Source organism: Lycorma delicatula, chromosome 11 (genome assembly GCF_047948215.1).
Source record: "Lycorma delicatula isolate Av1 chromosome 11, ASM4794821v1, whole genome shotgun sequence".
NCBI classification, from domain to species: domain Eukaryota; kingdom Metazoa; phylum Arthropoda; class Insecta; order Hemiptera; family Fulgoridae; genus Lycorma; species Lycorma delicatula.
Genome location: NC_134465.1, coordinates 21644138 through 21670637, shown reverse-complemented (window position 1 = coordinate 21670637; position 26500 = coordinate 21644138). Strand labels below are relative to the sequence as shown.

At 33.1% G+C, this 26500-nt stretch overlaps 1 protein-coding gene across 2 annotated transcripts in view; it reads left to right on the top strand.

The window, feature by feature from the left end:
* Nucleotides 1-1431: 1431 nt before the first annotated feature.
* Ube3a (ubiquitin protein ligase E3A) overlaps nucleotides 1432-26500 on the top strand; it is a 52419-nt gene continuing 27350 nt past the window's right edge. Inside the window, exons 1-4 of one of the 2 annotated variants that reach the window (XM_075379116.1) lie at nucleotides 1432-1699; nucleotides 8579-8786; nucleotides 21736-22051; nucleotides 22148-22350. In XM_075379116.1, coding sequence (XP_075235231.1) covers nucleotides 1650-1699; nucleotides 8579-8786; nucleotides 21736-22051; nucleotides 22148-22350 — 777 coding nt within the window. In that variant the 5' untranslated portion in view covers nucleotides 1432-1649. Of the gene's footprint in view, nucleotides 1700-4295; nucleotides 4446-8578; nucleotides 8787-21735; nucleotides 22052-22147; nucleotides 22351-26500 lie in introns of those variants that run through there. The other variant, XM_075379117.1, reaches the window with a different exon arrangement.

Here is a 26500-nt window from a genome sequence, read left to right as displayed (position 1 = left end):
AAGATTACCAGAATTAAAAAAATTGTATTTTGGATTTTTACTGTTGACATTAGTTACTGCAAAATGATCAAAGCAGTCAATGCATTTCATGAATAAATGAGATGCAGATTAATAGTAATAAATGACCATATGCTAAATAAACTTCCTAACCCCTACCCTCTCTAGCATCATCTCCAATAGCACTGAACTTGATTGTAGTCTTGAAAAGATCTAGAAGCATATTTCCAGATATTTAGAAAGAGAGTTATAATTAATTGATAATTTTCTAAATCATCATTTTTTTTTTAAATACTCTTCTCATAAACTCCAACAAATTCTGTTTCTAATTTATCACACAGATCTGTGGCAAAGTGGTAGCATCTCTGACTTTCATCCATAGGTTTGGGTTTGAGTCTTGCTTAAAAATGGCATTTTTTCAAATTCTACAAAAAAATTAATTTATTATTTCATCAACTGGCCACTGTTACAAGAAAACAAACATAACAACTGGAATGTAGAAAATTGAATACTGTTGGGCTTTCTCTCCTTAAACTCAATCTGTTTCCTCAATGAATAGATATTCAACATCTATTCATTGCTGATATTGTTAAAAAAATTGCTGTAGTGTTAAAAAAATATCATGATGAAAAATAAAAATATTAGTTTAATTTCCTTCAGTTTCTTTATAAATTAATGCACATAGGGTATTTGACTGCTGTAGATATTAAATGGAGAGGGGGAGTTGCTCTCAATTTTCAGCATTTGTATTTGTTATGTTCGATAATATACGAACCCATAAAAAGGAACGTAGAATGTCTGAGTAAACATCTCTCTATATATCGCACATCTTAGTGACTTTATATCCGTTGTTACAAATCTTTCTACTGGACAGAAATCAAATAAACTAATATACTAGATATTGTAGTAAATGTAAATGGCATAAATTTAAAAATTCGAATATTTATACAAACTGGTTGTACAACAAATCATAATATTACAAACAATAATGGACAGTAACAATTTACTACTTTCCCGCTAGGTTCTCTGTAGCATTTATTCTACATTTGAAGGAATACAGTAAGTTGATTGATACGTAATAATATTACGAAATACATCCATATTTTACCGATTTGATTAAGTATTTTCATATATTAATTTTTCTTGATCAAATTTTTATTTAAAAAAAATCTTGGGAAAATTTGGCACCCAATAATTATCCATCAGGAAAACCAAATACTTTTCTTGAGGTAATAACGTTAAATACGATTGGTTTACATTAAACTTCACAACTATTAATCAGAATGTGTGTTGAGTGTACTAACTTATTTTACAAGAAAATGTACATTTTAATAGGATTCTATCAGGCTTTTAATGAAATATAATTATTATATTTTGTTTTCTTAACAACTACGTACAAAATTAAAGAAATCAGTTTTACGACAACAATAACATATTGGCAGTGGGTTTAGCCCGCCATGTTACCTGGCAAAACATATCGATCTTTTTGTATCAAATGTGGAAAATTTTTTTAATTTTATTGTAGTGAATAAAATTGTAGTTATTGTAAAGTGTTTTATTTATATAATAGTTGTTGTTAAAATATTTTGAGGTGTGAAAATTCGTTTACTGACGTAGTACTTAGTTGTTTGTTTGTATCTTTATAAAATTCTATGACCTCAAAGGACAAGAAACTAGAATCAGGCGACGGTGAAGGATTAAGGTACAATTTACTCGATAATGCCATTGTTATTTAATTTGTGGTTATCGTTAAGTTTTCATTTGCTTTGGTTTTTTTATGTGAATGTTTATTTTGCCATTGTTTATGGTTTCCTATTATGTACTGCTTTTGTGAGGTTAGTTACTGTGCCGTACTTAAATGACAAGTACAAGTATGGATTTAATCGAAATTCCTTGAATATTGTTATATATTATTATATAATTTACAAAATTACTTATATTATTTAATGATATGTGTAAAAGCTTACTTTGATTCCATATTTAATGAAATGTTTGTTCATTTCAATTGTTACTATTTTTAGACAGTGAAGGTTACTTCCTACACTTTAAGATAGTTTTTGTTTACTTTTGATTATGACGATGGGATAGATTAGTTCAGTGCTCCGAGATGACTTTGTTATTTTCATTCTTTAATTATTTTTATATATGAATGACACATTGTAAAACCCATGAATTTGCATTGTTTATTAATAATTTCTTATTTCAATGATGTTTATGTAATTTTTCCATAACATAATTTCGTATGATTATTGTAGAGTATTCTGTAGGTTTTATAATGACAGTATTTATCTAGTGGTTAGTGTTGGTTTGTGCACATAATAAACACAAGTTAGTGTTGGTTTGTAGTGGTTGCTGGTTTGTACTACAATCAATATTTTTAGCTGCTTTTCTTCAGTGTAAAGCAAAACAGTTAAATTGATATTAAACTGTTGTTTCTGTTGTATGTTAATTTTCTAATTTTGTTAAACTTTGTAATCATCTATTAAGTAATAACAACACATTTAATGTTGCTTCTCGATTAAGTTAAAGTTGTTTTTAATGTTATTAATTTTATTCACATTCATTTATGAAATTTTAAAGTCACATGAACATTTATATTTGTTTATACTTTCAACAGTGAGTTATGCAAATCTGCTGAGAAATTATGTATATGGTAGTTGAAAAGCAATGTTGATTTTACTCAAAATTGCTAACATTTAAACTAAGTTGTTACTTTGAATAGTCAGTGATATTTAGCCACTTATATTTGTTTTGGTCTTCAGTGTATCTCTGGGAATTTATTGCTTGATGTTCAGCTTGATACAGCTTTGTAGGATATGCTATGTTTGTTATATATATTTTGTGTAATTCCATATGCTTGTTATAGAGTAGAGTTGTCGACTCTATTGATGTTGCCATATTTTGTGTTCATGTACTTTTCCATTTGGTGTTTGATTTTCATGTATTCTGTTATTTCATAAGAAATTTGTAGGTTGGATTTTTTTAGCAATTTCTTGTGGATTCTTTATTGTTACTTGTGCTTCCTCCTTATTTTGTGCTACTAGGGCAATACCATCTGCGAATGCTAAATGATCTATTAGCAGACTTTCTTTCCTTTTTCCTAATTGTATCCCTTTGATGTCTTCTTTTTCCAGTTCTTGTTTGCATGTTTTTATTTTTTTCCAGATTAGGTTAAATAGAAGGTGCAATAGCCCAATCGCTTTGTCTCCTGTTTTTACTTAAAACGGATCTGAAATGTCTGAGAGGAATTTAAGTTTGGAAGTGGTGTTGGTTAATTTGATTAGAGTTCTTGTATTCCTGTGATGCCGAATTCTTTTAGTGTTTTGAAGAGCGATTGTCAGTCAGTGAAGTTGTATGCTCTTTTTTGAAATCTACAAACGTGACTATGGTGTTGGTGCATTTTATTGCTCGGCGTCTCAAGATGTTTTTGAGGCTAAAAATTTGTCGTACAGGATCTGCCCTTTCCGAATCTTCCTTGATATTTTCCTATTAGGTTGTTTGTTCTTTACTCTGTTTAATAGGGCTTTAAATAGGATTTTGTTGGTTACAAGGAGAAGTGATTCCATTTGATTTTCTCTCTTGTGCAGTGGGTGGCTGAGCACACATTTCCAGTCAAATAGTATCTTCTCCAACTTCCATATTTCCTTGCAGGTCTTGTGTATTTTCTTCAGAACAATTTTTTCTCCATATTTTAGCATTTCTGCCATGATACTGTCTTCTAGTGCTTTGTTATTTCTTAGTGTTTTTATAATGAATTGGATTTTTTCATCTGTAAGTGGTTCTGATTCAGCTTTGAAGTTCATGTTTGTTTTGGATCTAAGCTGTTTTTTGGGTTTGTCACAGTTGAGTAGTGTCTGGAAATAGCCTACTAGTATTTGGCAGTTTTCCTTGTTGAGTGCCAGTTTTCCATCCCATTTCTTAAAGCATAAGCTTGTTGGTTGATAACCTTCTTTGAATATCTAGTTTTTCTTTGAATGTCTTGTAGTAATCCTTATTGTTATAGATCAAGAAGTCTTTCTCTATTTTTTCCAGTTGTGCCTTGTTATATTTCTCCTCATGGTGTATTTTATTGTTTTCTTCCTGTTTGTATTTCTAAGGAAATTAGTCTTTCTCCATTTCTATTTGTTTTTTGTGGGCAGGGTATTCCAAAATTTTTCTGCATTTCTTTTTCTTGTTGATTTGGGCATTGAAATCGCCAACTAGTATTTGACATGGTTTTGGGGGGATTTTCATTGTTTTGGGCATTGAAATCGCCAACTAGTATTTGACATGGTTTTGGGGGGATTTTCATTGTTTTTTCTTATAGGAGTTCCTAATGTTTTTCTACTTTTTTGGGAAATTTATTACTGTCTCTATTTATTGGGGTGTGTGAGTTTATCATAGTGTAACCTTTATTTCCTGATTTGAAAAAATATTCAAAAGTGAATATAAAATTACTGCAGAAAAAGGTGAGGTCCAATTGTTTTTAAATAATATAAGAACATTTTTAAAAAATTGTTGTAGTTCAGCTTGGAATCAGAGAATTCTTTATGTAATGCTGTACATTGCAAGTTTTTATAAGGGAATTTATTTTACTTAAACTATGCAGATTATTTGGTCTGTGTGATTTACTGAGTCCCCAGATATGTTGCAGCTTTGTTGATTCAGAGCCGATTGGCAGCTGCAGCCCTTATTCATGCAGTGAGTATACCTGCAGATTATTATCCCTGATTCATCTAATCAGAATGTTATTTAATTGATGGGTGATGATAATACTGAGGAGCTATTGATGTTAAAAATTTAACTCCTCTAGCCTGGTCTCTCTCAGATTGACCATTTCTTATATGGGAAGGCAAACGGTAATCATCTGCACCACTCCATCACACTTGAAAGGAAACTTTCAAGGCTACCGTAATAAATCAAGTTTTTACTGTAACTGTTAGTAATACAAATTAATTCATTAAAATTGAATTATTATATAAGAAGTATAGGGACAAGGGAAGCAATTTTAGGCCTCAGATTAATAATAGAAGGAAGATTAAAGAAAAACAAACCAACATACTTGGCGTTTATAGACCTAGAAAAGGCAGTCGATAATGTAGACTGGAATAAAATGTTCAGCATTTTAAAAAAATTAGGGTTCAAATACAGAGATAGAAGAACAATTGCTAACATGTACAGGAACCAAACAGCAACAGTAATAATTGAAGAACATAAGAAAGAAGCCGTAATAAGAAAGGGAGTCCGACAAGGATGTTCCTTATCTCCGTTACTTTTTAATCTTTACATGGAACTAGCAGTTAATGATGTTAAAGAACAATTTCGATTCCGAGTAACAGTACAAGGTGAAAAGATAAAAATGCTACGATTTGCCGATGATATAGTAATTCTAGCCGAGAGTAAAAAGGATTTAGAAGAAACAATGAATGGCATGAATGAAGTCCTACGCAAGAACTAGCATATGAAAATAAACAAAAACAAAACAAAAGTAATGAAATGTAGTAGAAATAAGAAAGATGGACCACCGAATGTGAAAATAGGAGGAGAAAAGATTATGGAGGTAGAAGGAGTAAGACAGGTAGAAGGAAAAAATTGTGTAAGCAGGCCACGTTTGGAATATGTAAAACAAATTGTTTGGGATGCAGGATGTAGAGGGTATACTGAAATGAAACGACTAGCACTGGATAGGGAATCTTGGAGAGCTGCATCAAACCAGTCAAATGATTGAAGACAAAAAAAAAATATAAGATCCTGCTAAAATAATGCTGCTGTATCTGTTAGTATGTCTGTCATTTGTAATTTTGGTGTTACAGTCTGTTTTTATAAATGTTTGACTATTAAAACTGTATATACTTTACAATTTAAAAATCATCAATGTTTTTTTAGTTGTATAAGATAACATCTGCACATGATTCTTTGTTTGTTATAGTGAAAGAATGGAATAGTCACATTTAACGAGGAAAATTCTACATAAAAAATTAAAGATAAAATAAAAATGTATATTTTCACTGTTTATCTAACCCTTAGTTTTCCATCCTTTCAAAGTACAAAATTTAATGTTTTGAAAGTTATCCCCGAGCATCAATTGTTGGTGGGTGCCGTCCTGCAATTTACCATTTCCTATCACTTTCATTGCCTGTAAAGAAAAAAAGAAATGTGTCTTTCCAATGTGATGCTTCTTTTCAGAGTTAACAAATGTTATAAAAATGTTTATGCAGAGTTAAATATTATTAAAAAAAAACTTGCACAATTATTCCAATGCAGTGCTTTTTAAGAGTTGATATTTTCTAATCTAATACGCTTTTATAAATTATATAGAAAAGGTTTAATTATATAAAGTATAATAGGACCCAAGAAAGTGTCACCCGGTCTAACAGTAGTACTAGTTCTGCTTTCAGAAAGTGGATAGAAAGGGAGCTGTTTTATAGAAAGCAATCCTATGAAGTGATTTTCCTGTTAGATAAATGCTGTACAAATTTTATTTTTGCAGTCTTCCATTTCATTTCATTATTTGTTGAATTACGTGGATTTTTTTATTAATTATTATAGTTTAATTGTCGGTAAAAATTACCCGTGAGCAAATCAAAATTGTAAGTTAAAACATTCTTCAATAAGCATATTTAAACTGGGAATTCATCATTAGTTATAAAGTTAAGTAACGCATTACTTAACAACTTGATAGTTGTCAAGGTAAACTGAAATAAACAAACTATTATTAACTATTAAGATGGATTTGCCAATTTAAATAGCTCATGTACAAAATTTACACATTCATTCATAAGTGTGTGAATATGTATGTATTTAAAATGTACACTTTTCTAAATGCTTAAATTTACTAATCATTAATTATTTATTTTTAATATTTCTAGATTTTTTTTAATATTTGTTATTATATGTAAGTATATAATGAGGGGATTAGCAATTTTTGAAAAATGTTTTCTTATTTTGTATGTTTTTTTAATTTGTCTGAGAATCTTTATTTAAGAGACCGTTTTGTTTATGTGCAAGTTTTTTTTTTTTTTACTATTGTTAAAATATAGTTTGTTATGATTTAAATAACTTTTTAAATTTTGTATTTGATAAGTTGTTGATAACGGTATTATTATATATTATTATTATTATTTAAAAACTGCAGCAGCTATTTCTTTGCTTTCATTAATATTTATTTTTACATCCAAAAAATTTATTGATAGATTATAATTAAATACATTACATTTGTCTGGGTATTCCTGTAACTGGTACCCAAATAAGTCAAACATAGTTTTTAAAGAAAACATTCTTTAAGTATATATTAAAAGTTTGATCTGTTCAATGAATATTTAAATAGAGCAGTTTTTTCCCAAAAAATTTCAAACTTCTTATTAAACTAAAAGCCTTTAAGGCTGCTAAAGATGAAAATCACAAGGGTGCCAAATCTGTTTAGTATGGATGATGTAAAATAGATTCAGATTTTAATTTCGTAAGAGCTGTGGCAGTTGCATGCGGTGTGTGACAGTGTTATTCTGTTGCAAAACCATCGTCTCTGTGGCTTATCAAACTTGACATACATGTGTCTTTTAAGATGCTTTAGTATCTCAATATATCGCATGAATTAACAGTCAACATGGCGTTCAAGTAGTCAGTTGTGTACATGTGTTTGGAATCCTAGAACCCTTGTCAACAGAATTTTTTTTTATTGTGAGGAACCATAATGTCATGCTTTGCCCATTTTTCTTCTTTGTCATGATAATGCACCCAAGAATCATCTCCCATAACAATATTGAAAAGAATGCCATCTCCTTCACCATGGTAAGGTTTCAGAAGCTATTTACATTTTTTCTGTTGTTGATTGTTCTTTTCTGTAAGTTTGTGTTGCACCCACTGAACAGATTTTACAGCACCTTAGCGTGAAAAAATGTGTTCTACTCTCTTTTGATATACCTATCTGCATAGTGATACATTATTGTGTAATGTGATGGTCATTTTGAATCATTTCATCCACCTTTTTGGTGCTTTTCACATCAGTCACAGGATTTGGTTTATCACTAGGAGGTTCATCCTCGATGTTTACTTGTCACCTTCTCATGCACAAATTTTACTGCTAATCTATTCACAGTACTCTATCAACAATTTCATCATCTGCCATAAATCACTTTTAGAAGATGATGAATATCATTAGCATTCACATTTTCTGCTGTTAAAAATTCAGTCATGTTGTTTTAGACTTGTTGATATAGTGCGCGTTCCCTACTCAATAACTGGTAGCTGACAGAAAATGTGAGGTTTGGGTCAAAGAGTTTTGGAATGTTATTAGTAACAGAATGAAACTACAAGATGGCAGCACTTGTCACTGTGTGACATTTTGTTCTCCTGTTAAATTTCAGTGTGTGTTTATATTTTACATCATCGCTCATAGTCATCCATCATTTGGCTGGCATCCCTCATAGCTTCATTTTCCAAAACTATTTACAGTTTTTTTTGCTCTTAACGGTGTAAATACATTTAGAAAAGAAAGGATTTCATTGTAATTGAAAAGGAAAAAGATATTAAAATAACATATGATTTTTTTTACTTTGTTAGAGTAACATTACTTATGTACTAATTTCTAAATTAAATTTTTCAGTGAAGATCCTGCTTCACAGCGTTGTTCACCAGAGTCTACTTCGGCATCAGATAATAGTAATAATAATAATAATAATAATACTTCATGTGGAGGAGAGACAATGAAGCGTGCAGCTGCTAAAAAGTTAATAGAACGTTATTTTTATCAGCTCATCGATGGCTGTGGTAATTCTGATTGTCAAAATGAACATTGTGCATCAAGTGGCAAAGTAAGTGTGTGAAATTGACATGATTTGGTACACGATTGATTTTATTTATTGTTTTTCTCTTATAGTGGATGAAATATAATACAAGAGTACATTACAGATGATCATTATCAATCGTCTGGTGGTAGGTCCCTTATGGCACGTTATAGACTTGTCCATTACATTACACATCACTGTCTAAAAAATGTTGTGTAATATTTTAGAGCAAAACAATCTTTTCCTTTGTGTTTATGCACTGTAGGTCTCTGGGATAGAATGAACTGAAAAACAATCTTTCTTGTAGTATGTTATTTATTCAATCTTATATGTTATTACTGATGACAAAACATAAAGTAGGTGAAAAGTACATCTTTCTTTATTGAACTCTAATATTATGCTTTTTGAAGTAATCCTTGTCAGATAAATGGACATTTTTTAAATGGAGTTTTATCTAATGCCTCACAGTTGCTAAACATTTTAAAAAAATTCTTTGTTCAGGTAAAGATAATCATGCTGTAGTATCTCGTAGTGTATATTCTATTCTACTGCCAATATCTGGTGAAGTTGTGTTGTGGTTTAATTATTTGATCAAAAATTACTGAGAGATTGATAATATATGAACTGTTACATTATCTTGGTGAAGTTTCAATGAATCTGGCAATATTTTGTGTATAGCTTTAGTGAAAACGGTATAAAATGCCCAAATAGTATTGTTTATCAACTTTAGCATTTTATAATAAAAATTTTATGGGATATGTTAGTACAATGATTTAGAAAAAAGTAAAGACAATTATTATATCTCCTTTATGCACTTTTATCTACTTAGCTCACTTTGTAGCCTACATTGAGATGATTGGTCCTTGTTTTGATGTAGCAACCATGCATCCATATTAGAAACAACATTGTTGTTTGGCAGTTATCCTTTGAACTTTTTTGTAACATGTCTTCCTGTCTGGCTTATATAAAAACATTTGCAATCATTACATTTAATCTTGTAAATCCCTGATTTTAACTCTATATTTGTTATATCTTTAGGTTTTAGCATTTTCTTTACATTGTTAGCGGTATGGAAAAAGATTCCTATATTTAATTTCTTAAATACATTGGTTAAGATGCTGGATAGAGTGTTTCCATTTTGAACTGAATGCTAATTTAATTTTCACTTTTGGTGGTTTTGTCTAGTTTTTCATATGTTTTCTGAGAAACTTGTCTACAATGGAACTATTATAACCGTTTGCTATGGCTGTATGCTTAATTGTATCCATCTCATCTTGGTAATCATAATCAATATTGAGTGGAACTGTTAGAAATCTGTGAATGAAGTAATTATATGCTGCCATTTTTTGAGAGAATGAGTGATGGGAATCGGTGTGGATTGTAGCATCTGTGTTGTGGGCTTTCTGTAGATTTTGTATTGTAACTCATCTGATCTAGTCACTGTAAGGTCTAGAAAATTTAATATCCTGTCTGATTCCATTTCAAGGAAGAATTGAATTTGATTATTAATAAATTTTCTGTTTGCCGAATATTATCATTAAGTGTGATAAACATATCGTCCGCATAACGATTATTATGTTGTATTTTTTTTTAGATAACTGGTGTTTATTTTCAAATTCATTTAAATAAATATCCGTCAGTAATCGTCCCATTATTAGTTCTTTCTCCTGGATGTAAAAATTATCAAATATAAAATAGTTATGAGCAAAACATCCAGTAACAATATCAATTCATTGATCGTATGGGGTCCCAATATTTTAGCTTCAACAAGCCGATTTCACGGATGGTTATGGTTTCTTTGATGGGGACATTAATATTAAAGTTAAAATATCGAAAGACATGATCATCTTGGTGGGCTGCAATTTAATGTTTTTACTCTGCTAATGAAATGACTGCGATTCTTTGAACTGTTGTTGTGCTTGAGAATGATGTTACTTTTATGATGATTGTTCGGGTTGTAGCTGTTTTGTATCCTGGAGCTGTTGTAAATTTATAAGGGCTGTAATAGGTATTTCTTTTTATGGATCTTTGGAAGACCAGTAAACCAGGGCACTTGAAAGCCTTTAATCTATGTTTGCAGTATCACTAAATAGGTGATGACCTTAATCAGGGCTTTAACAAATTCATTAGTGGGATCTTCATGTAACATTTTAATAATAGCAGTGATAAACTAATCAATCTTCATTTTGTATTCATCCACATTCATTATTACTAGGGTATTTATTACATTTGTGGGTTTTGGTTATGGTGCTATTGTTTTCATTGATTTTTATTTTTGAATTGTTTTACGATTTTTATTTCTTTTGTTCATTTATTATTTTGTTTTCTAATCTTATTGTTATTAATTCGGTTTTTTAAGTATTAAGTTTGTCATCAATTAAAACAAGCATATCTTTTTGTAATCTTGGTTCAGGTAGTGACCTTATAAATGCCTCTGCATTTACTATTTCTTTCAAATTATTTATTCCTTTTTTTGTTTGGGAATTTTGTAATTTAAACATGTATTAAGAAGTTCCGATTCATTATCACTCAATTTTATAGACATTAAATTAGAAACTCTTGTATTAAAGATGTGTTGACAGGTAACCTGATCAACTGTATATATTTATATCACAGATGGATGAATATTATTGAGTAATTCCAAATTGCCCTTGTAAATAATGCTTTATTTAATTTGGTTTTGTTCAAAGAACCACGTGTGTGAGACGATAGTGTTGTTTCTAATAAATCTAACTACGCACAACACATACGGATTGTGGCCATATGTACTCTGATTTTAAAACCAATTTCCTACTACAGTATATATGTAAGAAAGTTAGATATATGGATGTGCTTGAGGAATATGGGTTTTATAAAGCACAGAAATGTAGTTCATCTATTGAACAATCATTTAAACTTCCAGTCCAGTTCTATTCATGAAACTATGATAAAATCAGAGGATGACGGCAGGCAATAACAGTGGCTGCACTGCATGAGTTTCTCAGTCATCTAGGTCGATGATGGTGTGCACACGCTGCATTTGTATATGGCTTTGTGTGTTGTTGATTGTGTTATTACTTTGTGTGGATGCACATGTGTTTGTTTTTTAGTTTTTATTTTATTTTGATATGACGGCCTCTAGTAAGCGATATTCTGAGGATGTAACTGAGTTCCAAAATGCATTAAAAGTAAGTAGATACTATATACAAAGTTCACATAGATGGTCATACTTTATGAAATTAATTATCAATTGTGACTTAGATATATTAAGATGAATTTTGAGTTAACGTATTATGTTACTATATACTGTAATATGATAACATTTGATACAAAACACTAATTAATCAGAATATAAAATTGATTACTACAAACAATAAATATTTAATCAGATTACCATTAACATGACTTAATTATTATGTTACTTTGTTGTTTTTTTTTATCCTAAATGTTAATAAAAATTAATTACTGTGTTTACATTTAAAAAATGCATTATTGTTGTGTTATTATAGAGTTTATTATTTCTTTCAATGATATAAACACAATTTTTCATGTGTGTGGTCAAATATGACATTTTTTTATACTTATTTTATAACTACATAAAATCTTATATATACTAAACAATTGAGTAGTAATTATATTGCAACCAACTGAAAAATCAATATTACCCACTTATTACAAGATTTAGATCTGCATGCAGGGAAAACTGACTTTTAGCCTATAGCTTACATGTATATGATATGATATAATAAAGAAAACACCAAACAGTAATATAATTGTGATAATAAAATATTTGAATTTTCAGGAAAAAAATATTATATAATATTATTATACACACGAGGGTTATTTTTTTTTCAAGGTCTGATCGGTCACGAAATTAAAACCACAGTGAAAATAAAAATTTTTTTATTTGCAACAAGTACTTGCATAGTTACGCTATTTCTCTACATAGTCGCCACTCCGATTTAAACATTTGTCATAGCATGGTACCAACTTTCCAATACCCTCGTCATAGAATGAAGCCGCCTGTGTTTTCAGCCATATTTCTACGCTGGTCTGCAGCTTGATGTCTGTGCCAAAATTTTGTCCTTGTAACCAGCGTTTCATGTGAGCAAAGAGGTGAAAATCGAATGGAGCTAAGTTCGGGCTGTATGGTGGGTGATCAAACACTTCCCAACGAAAACGCTGCAGGAGCTTCTTTGTTACAGCTGCAGTGTGCGGCTGAGCATTGTCATGGAGAAAGACAATGCCTGATGACAACATTCCTGTCCGCTTATTCTGAATTATCTTTCGTAGACGTTGAAGAGTCACGCAGTATGAGGCTGCAGTGATGGTCGTGCCACATTCCATGAATTCCACCAAGAGCTGCAGACCAGCGTAGAAACATGGCTGAAAACACAGGCGGCTTCATTCTATGACGAGAATATTGGAAAATTGGTACCACCCTATGACAAATGTCTAAATCGGAGTGGCGACTATGTAGAGACATAGCGTAACTATGTAAGTACTTGTTACAAATAAAACATTTTTTATTTTCACTGTGGTTTTAATTTTGTGTCCGATTGGACCTTGAAAAAAATAACCCTTGTACATTATATATATTTTTTTAATTATTATAAACATGGTAGCATCTCAGATGTGAACTGGTGCACACTATACGTAGGTGCTGATTCAAACACATCTACTGCTGTGCAGATGACCATGCAGTTGTCCTACCATAGCGGTGCTGCGACCCCACCACTCAGGCTCCAACAAAACAGCATGCACGAGAGTGAATGCTGTTTTGGTTCATTGTTGACCACCACCTGGAGAAGACCAAAAAGAAGACAGAGAAGTTCCCTGGCTGCCTCAACATGGGACCTCCTAGCAGATGCCAATATCCCTGCCAGAGCAGCAGGCCTGACCGGCCCGCCGAGGGAGCCGTTGGATGCGGATACTACCTTCCCGCTCCAGTTCGCCAGACTCAACATCAGGAGACGGCCCAGTGTAGAATTGCTCAGGGAGAACTGCCTCGGCTGTGCTGGTAAAGGATGACCAACACCGACCTGACACTGCGGGGCTCTGGGGGCCACCACTGCCACACTGTAGTGAGGACCCAACTGCTGCTGAGGAGAAGCCTGGTCAGACTTCAGTGGATGAGTCGCAACTCCCCGACTTCGCCGGAGACAGCTTCTGAACACAAGAGCTCTTCTCAGAGCTAACGCAAAAAACGCCCTTTTTAGGGCCACCTCAAGATTATGAATTACGAGCCGTCAAAGCCATTCGACGACAGCAGCCCTCAGGATCTCAGTCCTTCTCAGGGCTACCATAAGGTTATTAATTACAACGAGGTGTCAAAGTCAATTGACGACAAAAATGACCCTTTTCAGGGCTATCATAAGGTTATTAAGTGCCACATGCCGTCGAAGCCATTCAGCGACAATATATATATATATATTCAAAAAACCTTAACCACCAAAACACCATAATAAAAAACCTTAAAAAACGTAAAAAAATTTTAAACAATTTTTTTATTGTGTTTGGTGGTTAAGTTTTTTGTTTTTATGATTAGATGTAATAAAACAATAGCTTCTGCTGGATCCGCAGCCGTATAGGAATTTCAGGCAATGAGTGCGCAGATAGTGCTGTAAAAGAGGCTTGTTTTCAGCCTTCTTTTAGCGGTTACATTGCTTCTAATGATGTCTGTTTCCTGAAGATGGTAGTTTTTGAGAAGTGGCAAAATGAGTGGGATGCTAGCATGAACAATAAACTTTACTCAATTAAGAATACTGTTTTACCATGGAGCTCCTCATGCAGAAATACCCATCGATAGGAGGTAATTATCTGCTCTTTAGATAGACTGTAGGAAAATTTCACCAAAAACTTTCTACAGTATGAGAGAAGCTTTCAAACAGCATCTGTATTATTACTTTATGGAGGAAAGGGAGGGCAATTTGAACATTTGTGTCTAAACAGCATGTAAACTAAACGTTTTGGACATATGTGATATAAATTTTTTTCTTGATTTTGATGCTGAGGACCATTCCCTGAATTCTTGTAATGGTTTTTGTCAACATTCTGTACATATTACACTGGAAACTGACTTTTAGCCATAATCTTTTTTCCCTGCATGTGGATGTAAATTTTGTAGTAGGTGGGAAATTGTCATTTTGTACTTGGTTGAAATTTAATTATTTATCAATTTTTTAATTCATTTTCATCATTCGATATTTTCAATAGATATTTTCAACAGATTGTAAATGTCATTTAAGTGTAGAAAAGAAAAAAAAGAGTGAGTTAGTTTCTGTGCTGTAGTGTTAATTGAATAATAATAAAGATTACTGTTGTCTATGAAGAGTCCCATACAAGATTTTATAATTCCCCACACCAACCTGTCAACATATGTGTAAGCTGAACATAATATTTGAAAATACTGTAGGTGTTGATCAAGGAGATGTTCGTTGATCAGGTAGTCCTAGTTGTAGATGGATTTAAAAAACAACCTGATTGCCATTAAATGTTAATTAAAGTCTCTTAGATGTCAATAAAAAAAAACCCAGATATTTCCACATTGAGCTGGAAATTCATAATAAAAGTTAACAAATGATTCTAAAGGAATTGAGGTTTTATTGGTCCAGATTACTTAGGCACATTATGCTGATTTTTGTGAGGAATTTATTATTCATTGTGAAGCAGATCCTACTTCTCTTACTTGGTGATATATTCTGATTAACCAAGTTTTTAATACAGGGTGGTGCAGATGAACGAGAAATTTTGAATTTGACATTGGCAGTCCTTTAGGTGTATCATAAGTGAGAGTTCACATGCAACACGAGTGAGGGAGGTTGTGTCTATATAGGCTCCATTAACTCATTCATAAATTGTGTTATTTTTACCTATTTATGGTTTTTTTTTAGACAGTGATCATTATGGTATGGATTTCTTTATTCTTGTTGTGTTAATAAGGACATTGTTTGATTATTATTAGTAATATTAATATATTTAGTTGAGCAGATAACCTAACTGGCTATCTCGGATAGCTTGGTAGCGGTTTTATTTATTTATTATTTTTGTTGTTACGTTATAATATTCTGTAGCTTTTCAGTCTCTGATGTATATTATTATTATTTTTGGGGTTTATTTTAGTTGATCTTACCATTGGCAGCAATCTTGTTTATACTGGGTGACTTGCTATTGGCCGATGGCGTGGTCAGTGGTGTTCTATTAGTTGGTTTTTGTTTACATAAGTTTGTAAACAAACTATTACCTTATTTTTATTCTCATTTTCATTTAATTAATTTTTTTTGTTTCCTTTGAGTGAAAAATGTCAGACACTGAAGGGAAGAGGTTGGGCAGGTTCAGGCGAGGTAAGACTCCACAAGCTATTACTAAAGCTAGACTTCATGGTTCCTATACCTCCTTAGGGGAGGAGAAGGTCACACCAGGGACTTCTGGGGTGTTTCAGTGCCCATTGTTGAAAGTGATTGATGAGTTTAATAAAATGGTTGGACAGGCGGTAAGATTCCTTTAATGAGAGAGTTTGAGGAAAAGTTTAATTCTCTGATAGAATTTCTTGTTTACCTGAAGAGTAGTGCTTTGAATATTCGGAGTGAGGTTTCTCCTAAGATAAAGGAGTTAAGACCATCTTTTGATGCTCTGGCTGCAGGTTATGAGAGGTTGGCTGCTAAGCCACCTGAGGTTAGAGGTGGTGGTGTGGCAGATCATTTCCACTCCCTCTTCCAGTTCTGCAAACAGCCTGAGGTTTTGTTCGTTAATCTAAAAGGGGGCGCAGGTACTAAGACTACAAAAGAGATGAAGTATGAGTTTCAGGTCGTCCTTAAACAAAAGAGGTCAAGCCTGAAAATTCAAAATATAAAATCACCGATGATGGCAGACAGGGTAAATTAATAGTTAGGCAAGGTTTACTATGTTAGGGCTTTTTAGCCCAATACGGTCTATAGATAATCAGTGTACTTTGCCAGTTGCCCACCTATGCAGGTAATGTAGATGGGTATCAGTTGTTTGGTGGAATGAAGATCGATCTTTCCATTGGTGGGTTTATTCCTGCTGATTTCTATCTGGAGAGTGGTGGATGTTTGCTCGAGTGATCATAGATTGACTTATGTATGAGACTATTGGTGGTTTGAATGAGTGCTACTGAAGTAATGTTCCAGTTCAGTGGGGTCATTACCTATACAGCCAAGCGGACTGAAGGAAATATATTGACTTTCTTTCGGTCAGGCTTCGAATTTTGGATCAGGATTTGGAGTCTTTGGATTGGAGGACCTGGCAGAGAGTTTGTCGGCAGCTTTCATCGACGCTGCTGACTGCTCGGTTCCCTGCAGATCAAGAGAGGATTGCTCCATGGTGGTCCAGGGTACTGTCAGCCTTAAAACAGGCTGCTTGTCACTTAAGGAGAGCGTCCCAACATGAGAGTGATTCTGAGCAGTGGGCAGTCCTTATTACAGAATATTGGGACTGCAGATCTCACTACTTTCATAAGGTTCTTGTAACAAAGAGGGATTCCTGGTGTTCCTTTGTGCATCAGCAGAGGAACAAGAATCCCTGGGGAATTGCATATAGTGTTTTGGGGCACAAACGAAGGAAGGATGTTCACCTGTCTGCTCTCTCAACCAGGCTTGGTGTGATTTCAGCTACATCTGGAATCTTGTACAAATTATTAGTAGATGATTTACTGTCTGATGATGATAAAGCTGGGAAGATTGCATACCATCTGTGGGTGCGACGTGAGGCTGCTCATTTTCATGGGGGAGCATTGTCTTTGGAGATTACTGAGGCTGTAGTGCATCGAGCCATCTGTAGTTAAGGTAGGGGTAAGGCTCCAGGCTTTGATGGAATAATGACATATCTCCTTATTTGCTTGGTAGGGGTAAGCATGAGAATTACCACATATATTTTCAATGTATTGTTGTTTGGTGGATGCTTCCTTGTTTGTTGGAAGTAAGGGATTGTTAAATTGTTTAAAGGTGACGAAAAGGATCCCACTGTTAGTTCGTCGCGTAAGCCCTTGACGTTACTGCCAGTTATTAGTAAGGTCTTTGAAAAGTTTTTGTCTCTTCGCATAAATGGGAGGTTAACCTCACATGGCTTATTGATGGAGAACCAGTACGCATTTCGTTCTGGAAAAGGTACTAAGAATGTCATACTCTGTGTGATGAGTGTGGTAATGACCAGTGAGTTAGAATATGTCCTACGAATTTTCCTGGACATTTCAGGGACATTTAACAATTTGTGGTGGGCCTCAACCATTTATGAACTGTAAAAAGAGAATACACTGAGTGAATTTCAGGTAGTGCTAAGTTATTTCAGTAATTGGAATGTGCTGCTCTGCGAGGGCAGCCATGAGGTAGGCAAGATGCTTTCTTAGGGTTGTCCCCAGGGCAGCAGCATGTTGGGTCCTTTGTTGTGGGTAGTGGAGTTGAATTCTCTTCTGTGGCTGAGGTTGCCCCGCGGGTATTGCATTTTGGCTTATGCTGATGATGGGCTCCTGCTGGTCGAAGGATGCCCGCGGAGAAAGGTTGAGTTACGAGTCAGTCACACTTGCAGGATACTTGAGCTGTGGTGTCATCAACATAAGATGACTTTTAGCTTGGAGAAGACCACTATGATATTCCTCAAACATCATTTGGCACTGAAGCGGCAGATTCATGTTTCGATGGCATGCCAGCACATAAAATATGTCCAGGGACAAAAGTACATTGGGGTGTTTCTTGATGAGAAAATGCAATTCAAGAAGCACCTTCAATATGTCATTTGGTATTCAGCGTGTGTCAATCCTAATTGTGGTCTTAATTTTAAGACCATGAGTATTCTGTATAAGGGTGTGTGCGAGGCAGTTATGTTGTATGTGGTGCCTGTTTGGACACTTATGTTAAAAGTTTAGAAGCTATTGGGCATAACACATTATACTTTTAATGATAGTGGGTGGGTACCATATGATTTCATGGGAGGCAATCTTGGTGATTGCGAGTGTGAAATTGATAGAATTGATAGAATTGATACTCAGAGCAGTAACAGCATTATGTCACCAAGAAGTTAATTGAGTTAACTTCTGACAAAGATTTGATGAGGAAGAAAGCGGACATTATATGCATGATCCATTTCCTGATGTTGTTAGTTTGCAGGGCGCCTCTTGGGTACACCTGAATAAGTAAATGACGCAATATCTTTCTGGGCATTGCGTCTTCTGGGACATGGAGCAGAGATTCAGCCTGGTGGTGGACTCAGGAATGTGTGTGCAATGCAGACAATTGGACGCTGTACATCATGTTCTCTATGTTTGTTCAAAGTATAAGTTGAAACACATGGAGACTATCTGTCAGCTCGATGTTATCAGTTCGGTGCTAGATCTCCGTGTCAATTGGCAGAACCAGGTTGAATGGATAAGTGTTCAGAATTTCATACACTATTTGGAAAAAAAAAGGATTGCTGAGGGCACTTAGGGTGCTGCCTGGGTTCTGCTTTTGTTTGTTTTGTAATTACTAAGTTTTTGTTGGTTAGTTTTATTGTAATTGCGTGTTAAACTATCTTCTTTTACCTTTGGGTAGGTAGTGGATTTCAGTTCCTTTCCTTATTTTGTTTATTTAGTCTTGTTTGAGGCTACCGTAAGAAGTGTTTTATTTTAATTTTGTTGTTTTTTTTGTAGGAATAGTAGTAAACCAATGGGAATGTCACTCGTGGCATCCTGACTGAGGCAAGAATAAGGTTGAGAGTTGCCTTTGGCTGAGGTTTTGAAGATGACCTTTGGTAAGCCCATAAAGGCTAGGTATGGAGGGGGTGCATGGCGACTGCAACTGTTACATGGTGGGCTTCTTCTTCTACAGAACGTGTACCATAAGTGGGAGAAAGCCATTTAACTGTAGAGCAGTAACGGATGTTTAGTTGTAAAAAGCAGAGGAATGGTGTAGAGTGTGCAGTTGCTGAAGGGCATTTTACCGATAGTGACAGCTGCACAGAGTGTTTTAGCGACACAATGAGTTCCAGCCCTGTCTGTAAGTAAGCCGGCAAACATTGATGCCGTGAAAGCTGTAGTTGTAAGGAGTCCTCATCATTCGGTGCAGAAAATTGCCTTGTCATTGGAGCTCGGATGTTGGAGCATATAAAGAATAACCTGAAATTTCATCCTTACAAAACTGAAATTGTACAAGAACTAAAACCTGATGGTTGTGTACTGCGTTTACATTTTTGTGAAAAACTGTTGTCTAAAATCAATGAGTGCTAACTTTATTGAAAATCTTTGAAGCTGGATGGAGCCCATTTTCACTGGAGCAAAAAGTTAAGTTTTTTAAAGCTGATATGATAAAAATGATACTTCAGGAGATATAACATTAAACTTAAGCAAAAGAAGTTTTGCTTATTCACTAATAAGCAAAACTTCTGTTGCTGGGAACAAACAAACCCTGCTCAGCTTCACTAATGTCCATTACACAGTGCTAAACTTACTGTATGGTTTGCAATTTCATGTTGTGGGATGATAAGCCCTTACTTCTTTGAAGATAAATGGGACTTTCCTGTCACTTTGACGTCTTATTTGTCAACATGCTTAAGAAATTTTTTGCTCCTAAGCTCCATTCTCTCTCAAATCTTGACCTTCATCGAACCTGCTTTAAATAGGACAGAGCCACCTCACGTATTGCCAGACAGTATGGCAGAAGTGATATTTGTTTGGGAACGGATAATTTCAAGGGCTGTTAATATCGCTTGGCTGCCCCAGTCTCCAGACCTTTCAGTCTGCAACTTCTTTTTATGGGCACATCTGATGAGTGTTATGTACCAAACTAAACCGAGAAACCTTGCTCAGCTCAAAACACTGATTGAAAAGGAAATTACCAACATCGTGGAGAACATATTGCGCTATGCTATGCAACATTTTCAGAATCGACATATTGAATGTGTTTGCAAAAATGGACACCTAAGTAATTCTTAAAAAGTAATGCTTATTGAAATTTCCACTCTTGTAGAACATATGTTCAAGATCAAATAAAGGCTAGTAACTTCACTTCATTTTTCTAATTATTTAAATTTTTCCTGTTTTCCTGCTTCACTTTGTAGTTGGTCGTTCAGTTTAGGGTAAACTGTCATAATTGTATAATTGATAATGTACCTTGAATTTATGTTCGGTGTAAAATCATGACATTTGAGAATTGGGATTTTATTTCTTTGACAGAAGTGTAGAGGTGATTCATATCTTGAAATTTTGTTATTGAACAGTATTTGACATCAGCTATCCCTATGTTTGGCAGCAAGGAGGAACACCTCATTAATCAATTTTGGTTTTCAGTTTAAGGACTACTTAAATCAAATTTTTCTAAACGGGCAGGATGCCAAGGAATCCTTGAATGACCACCACGTTCATGTCATTTGATATCTACGTGTTATTTTCTTAAAGTCCCATGTGCCCTGAACACTTCGAATTGTCAGTTAATACTTGTTTGCGTTTATAAATTGGAACAAAACTTTATTGGAAGAAATTGTATAATACCAACACGATGATAACTAATTAATTAATATGTTGGGTGATTTGACAACCCGAAATGCCATTAATGCACTTTGAACAACATTTTCTTTTGCATATTTAATATGTAATATATGTGTATTTTTTAAAAACCTTTTTAATTATAATTGAAGAAACTGGTGTTGTGTGTGTATGTATGCATGCGTGCATGTGCGTGTATAAATAATTGTAGATTATTGAGATACATTTTGGTATAGTAGTGGGCTGTGTTAGTACTGTACCTCAGGAGAAATGTATTTATATCAATCGGTAGTTTTAGGCAAATGGTTGTGGGATTTCAGCTTAGATGCGAGCTCTGTACTTTTATATTAAAGATTTTTAACGTCTTTTTGTAGAAAATGTCTGAAAAAAGGGGGGTTTATATACATGTTAATGTTATATTTCCTGAAGTATAATTTTTATCATATCGGTTTTTAAAAACTTAAAATGTTCATAATGAAATATTTATTATGCGGTATTGTAACGCTTTTATCTCCTTTATTTTAGGTAAAAGATCTTACACCAAATCAAGCTGCTGGTTTAGCGATTCGTTTATTTCAACAAGAAGCAAGACTTTGCGATAATGCTCAACCTTCACCAAAAGTACCAAGAACTACAAAGACAGAGAATGAAACAAATCAGTCTGCGACAACTGCCACAACAGTTGCCACTGCGACTACTGCTGTTACAATGAATCCATGTATCGATGATAAAACTACTAATGATGAGATGAAAAATTTTGGTTGTCTTAATCTACTGCAGTCAAGTTCTCATTCTCAGCAACAGAAGCAGCAAGATATAAATAACACTAAATCACCGTTAAGTAAGTTTGAAGTCAGAATTTTATTATAATATTTTTAAAATTTTGTATCGTTTCTGAAAAAATTCATTTAAATCTAATTATTAAATTTTTTTATAGATAACAGAAAAGTGCTGAATGAAAGGAGGCTTTTAAGGATATTGGAATCGTGTAAAACTGAAGGATCATATTCACAGTTAATCCGTACTCTTGGTCAAGTGTATTCTAGCCCTGAAGTTCTCGGTCGTAGCTTTCTTAAATGCGATTCTTCACCGTTGGATGGTATTGCACCGAGCCAGTTAGCTTCAATGAAAAAAGAAGAGGTAAAGGGGGTAAATTATATTTTTTTGTAAATTACGATGTAGCGATGTATAAAACTAAAATAATGAAGTTCATAATTTGAATTTTCATCTCTGTGTTGGTTTTGGATAATATTAAGTAAACTTTTATAACACTTAATTATTATTTTTTGTTAATAAAAGTACATAATAATTACTGTTAAATGAAGGTGAGAATCCTATATTAAAAGGTTTCAGAGTTTTGAAGTTGACAGTTGAAAATATATTTACAATAGTCCTGAACATTTCTGTTTTGATAGCATGAGGTATATTTTAATAAACTTGTTATTGAGTGAGGAAAGTTGGTAAAAGTGTAACTGAAGTTAGGTAAACAATCCATAGATAAAATGTCGGTATTTGATTCATTGTGATGTTTTTCTTCTTTATAAACATAAACTATTTTACTTTGTTAGACTTCAGTTTCAAATAAACTGTATTGATTTAAGTTGGAAACTTCCCATAAACAAATTTAACTTTGCTTCATCATGATTGTTATTTTCACTTTAAAAAATAACATTTTTTTTGCTGGCTAAATCTTTTATTTTGTGGAAATGCGATATTTTTTATGAACAGCTCATTTAATTGCTGAATTATGATATAGCTAAAAAAATTTGTTGAGACAAAATATTGTATGTATCAAATAAGCTGACAACTGAAAAGATGATTAACAAAAGGTTAAAAGAATTGTTAAATATCTGAAGTAGCAGTGTTGGTGGGGATCTCGTGTAAATATGGTATCATTAATACACGAGAAGGATTGAAAAAACTGTGCTCAGTGTAATCTGCATTTGCTCACTTCAGAAATATACTAATGGAACAAACCATGTTATTCCACAGCATTATTATTTCAAAGTAATTTAAAACTAATGCTAAAAACTTATTCCATTTATAATATGTTTTACCCCCAACCCCCTTGTTTTTTACTTTCCTTTATTACCTCAAGAGAATTATATGCTGGAAACCTATTTCCCGACATTCTACGGACGGATCAGGCTAATTTTTTTAACTTCCTTGTATGAAGTAAAAGAAGTATTATGATCATGAAAAATTTCGGTTTTCAGATTTCAATGGAGATATCCATTTTGATCATCCCTGAATCCATTTTGACTAGTTTTGGTGTGACATCTGTACATACATACGGACAGATGGGTATGTATCTTGCATAATGCAAAAACGATTAGCCGTTGGATGTTGAAATTTTGGATTTAGGACTGTTGTACACCCCCTCCATTTGATTGCAATCAACTGGACCAAAAGTGTTCATAAAAGCCCAAAATCAAAAAAAAATTGATTTTAGACCTTTTCTTAACTGCAGTAATAAGCTGTCATTGAGAGATTTTCAACAATATATCATAAGTAGTACTTATTTGCATCGGTTCCAGAGTTACAGCCAAATAAAATTTAATTAATGAAATATTTAGATCTTAAAAGGGGAAGGCGCATCGGTTCGAATCCGACTTCATCTCCTTTTTGTTTAACCCTTTTCTTTTTTTAATTTAAATATATTGATTTATTAAAAATTATCTTGTGATTGTAAAAAAAAATTACAATAAATAATAATTCAATAATAACAATTAAAAAAAATATGAAAAAATATCAAACGTTATTAATGAGATAAAATTTTATGTACTTTTCATTTTAAAAACATTTGTACATGTGATTTAATAGGCTTACAAGTCATGTGGTGTCCATATCAGATTTTTTTTATTCTTCTTGGAATGGCCTACAGACCTTCAAAGTGATTCAATTGTAAGTAATAAATTAACCTCGGAAAGTTCCTGAATTAACTAATAAATGATGAATTTTTTAAGGAATTCTCAGAGGAGACTTAATTTTGGGTCCATCCAGTAAAATGCTACACAGGGACTGGAAATAGGTTTTCATATTGCATGCTCTGAAGCTATTTCCTGTTCGTCCAGATGATCTACTGGACATACCAGGATGGCCCAAAAATATACCATCAAGCATCAACAGACCATTAAAGTGGTTTTCCTGTGAATAATAATCTCAGAAATGAATAAATCAGGATTTTTTGAGGAATTATCAGAGGAGACTCAAGTTTGGGGTCCGATGATAATTGATGACATTTTTATGGATCGGTCTGATCCATCCAGTAAAATGCCAACACAGACTGGAAATAGGTTTTCAGCCTATTTTTTTTTTAAATATAAAAGACACAAAAGGGTGTTTCATTTAAGTGCTAAGTAAACTTTGAAGGATAATATGTGCTAGTTTGTTACTGTTTGGGACCTTGGCTCATTATTGCACTCAAGAGAAAAACGAGTAGTCAAAACAGTAGAAAGGAAGATAACCTGCCTCAAACAACACAATGTCTGAAGAAAAGTGTGTGTTTGGGAAGCGGTGAGTATAATATTTACAATTTTTTCAGAAAAAGAGATAAGACACTTTGGTAGATACTATCCAATTTATTAAATATTTTGAGTGACAGAATTAAGGGAAAGTGATTTCATCATCTTTGAAGAACCATCAGCCCATTAATAAACAGTCGCCTTTCCACCAAATATTATTCCTTATAATCTATTGCAAATCTGAAAAAAAATTTTGAACACCGAAGTGATGATGTAAGTAAACATTTTGCAGATCTTGATAAACCATTTTATAAAACAATTTGGCTTTATCATAATGGTGGGGAAAATATGTCGAGTTGAAAGGAAATTATGAAAAATAAATAAAATCAGTTCTTTAATCTGTATTTTATTCTTTTATTAGGAAACTTGCTGTACCTGTTAGGTTCTTCATTAGGCTTATCATGAAGCCATTAAACAGGAAGTAAAGTCCCTGGGTTGGTTCACAGGCAGTCCCTTTATGAGATATCTTGGTTGCACTAGATATCATATATTCTAACCTCTTAAGGTCCTGATATCATTTGGGATATGGTGCGAAGCAGGACCATTCCTGTATCCACTGAACTGTACTGAGGAAGAAGAAATTTAAGGATGATAAAAAAAATGTTGGGTGGTGAAAAGGGATGATCTATCCATCAGGATACATAGGGTAGGGTAGTTCACTGTGTTGTACAGCACTTGCTTACCTTATTTATCAAAAGATAGTCGCTCAAACAGATTTGAAAATGGTCAAACCCATATTGTTACTTTCAGGAGTGCATTAACTAGGGACTAGTATTTTATCAAGTATGAGTCAAAACAGCAAATAACCAGAAAAAAATTTAAATATAAACTAAAAATTATCAAAATACCTTGTGAAAGAAAATTAATTTTCTCTAAATTTATACTTCTTTTAAATAAATGTCTTAATCTTCAATTGGTTAAAACTAATTGATGACTGTAAAAGAAGCACTGTCTCTTAAAAATATTATTAGTGCAGTTGTTTTTTTCATGTTTTTTTGTTGTAAGATAAAAACGTTTATTGTAGAAATGAGTGTGAATGAAACTATTTAGAATTGCCCTTGAAAAAACTGAACTAGAAAAAACTATAATTTTTTTAATTGTAAATTTTAAATGTTAAGAAAAAAAGATTTGAATCCAACTTGTACAGATGATTTGTGATGATAATAGCAAATTTGGAAGTGGAAATGAAATCAAATATAAAAAACTGGATAAGAGTTTGTAAGCGGTAAGGTTTAAGATGACGAAGACAAAAACAGTGGGTAAACCAGATGAACTAAGTAACTTAAGCTTTATGAAGTAATGAAATAAAAGGGGGTGAAAGAATGTGCATATCTAATGAATAAAGATTAGTTTAAAAAAAGAATAAAGGGTGAAATAAAGATGGTTACATTCTGGACAGGTTGTGAGTAAAAGATACTTAAAAGTAGAAGCCGAAAACAAATCTATGAAAGTTGTTTAATCAGTTGGTAATATCTGCTTTGGCTTAGGGATTAGAAACATGATAAAGATGGAGGAGTATGTTTATTATAAAACTAAAATGTAGAAAGAAAAACAGCTGGATTAAAGAATAGATGGGTTTGATGTGCGTTTTAAAATTATATCAAGCAAGTAAAAATTATCAGGACATTAGCTCACACTAATGGCTAGAAATGGACTAAAAATGATCATAAAATTTTTGATCAGAATATATGCCATAAAATACTAGAAATGCATTCAAATTGCAATAGGAAAGATACAGTACTATAATTGTTTAAGGAGGATTACAT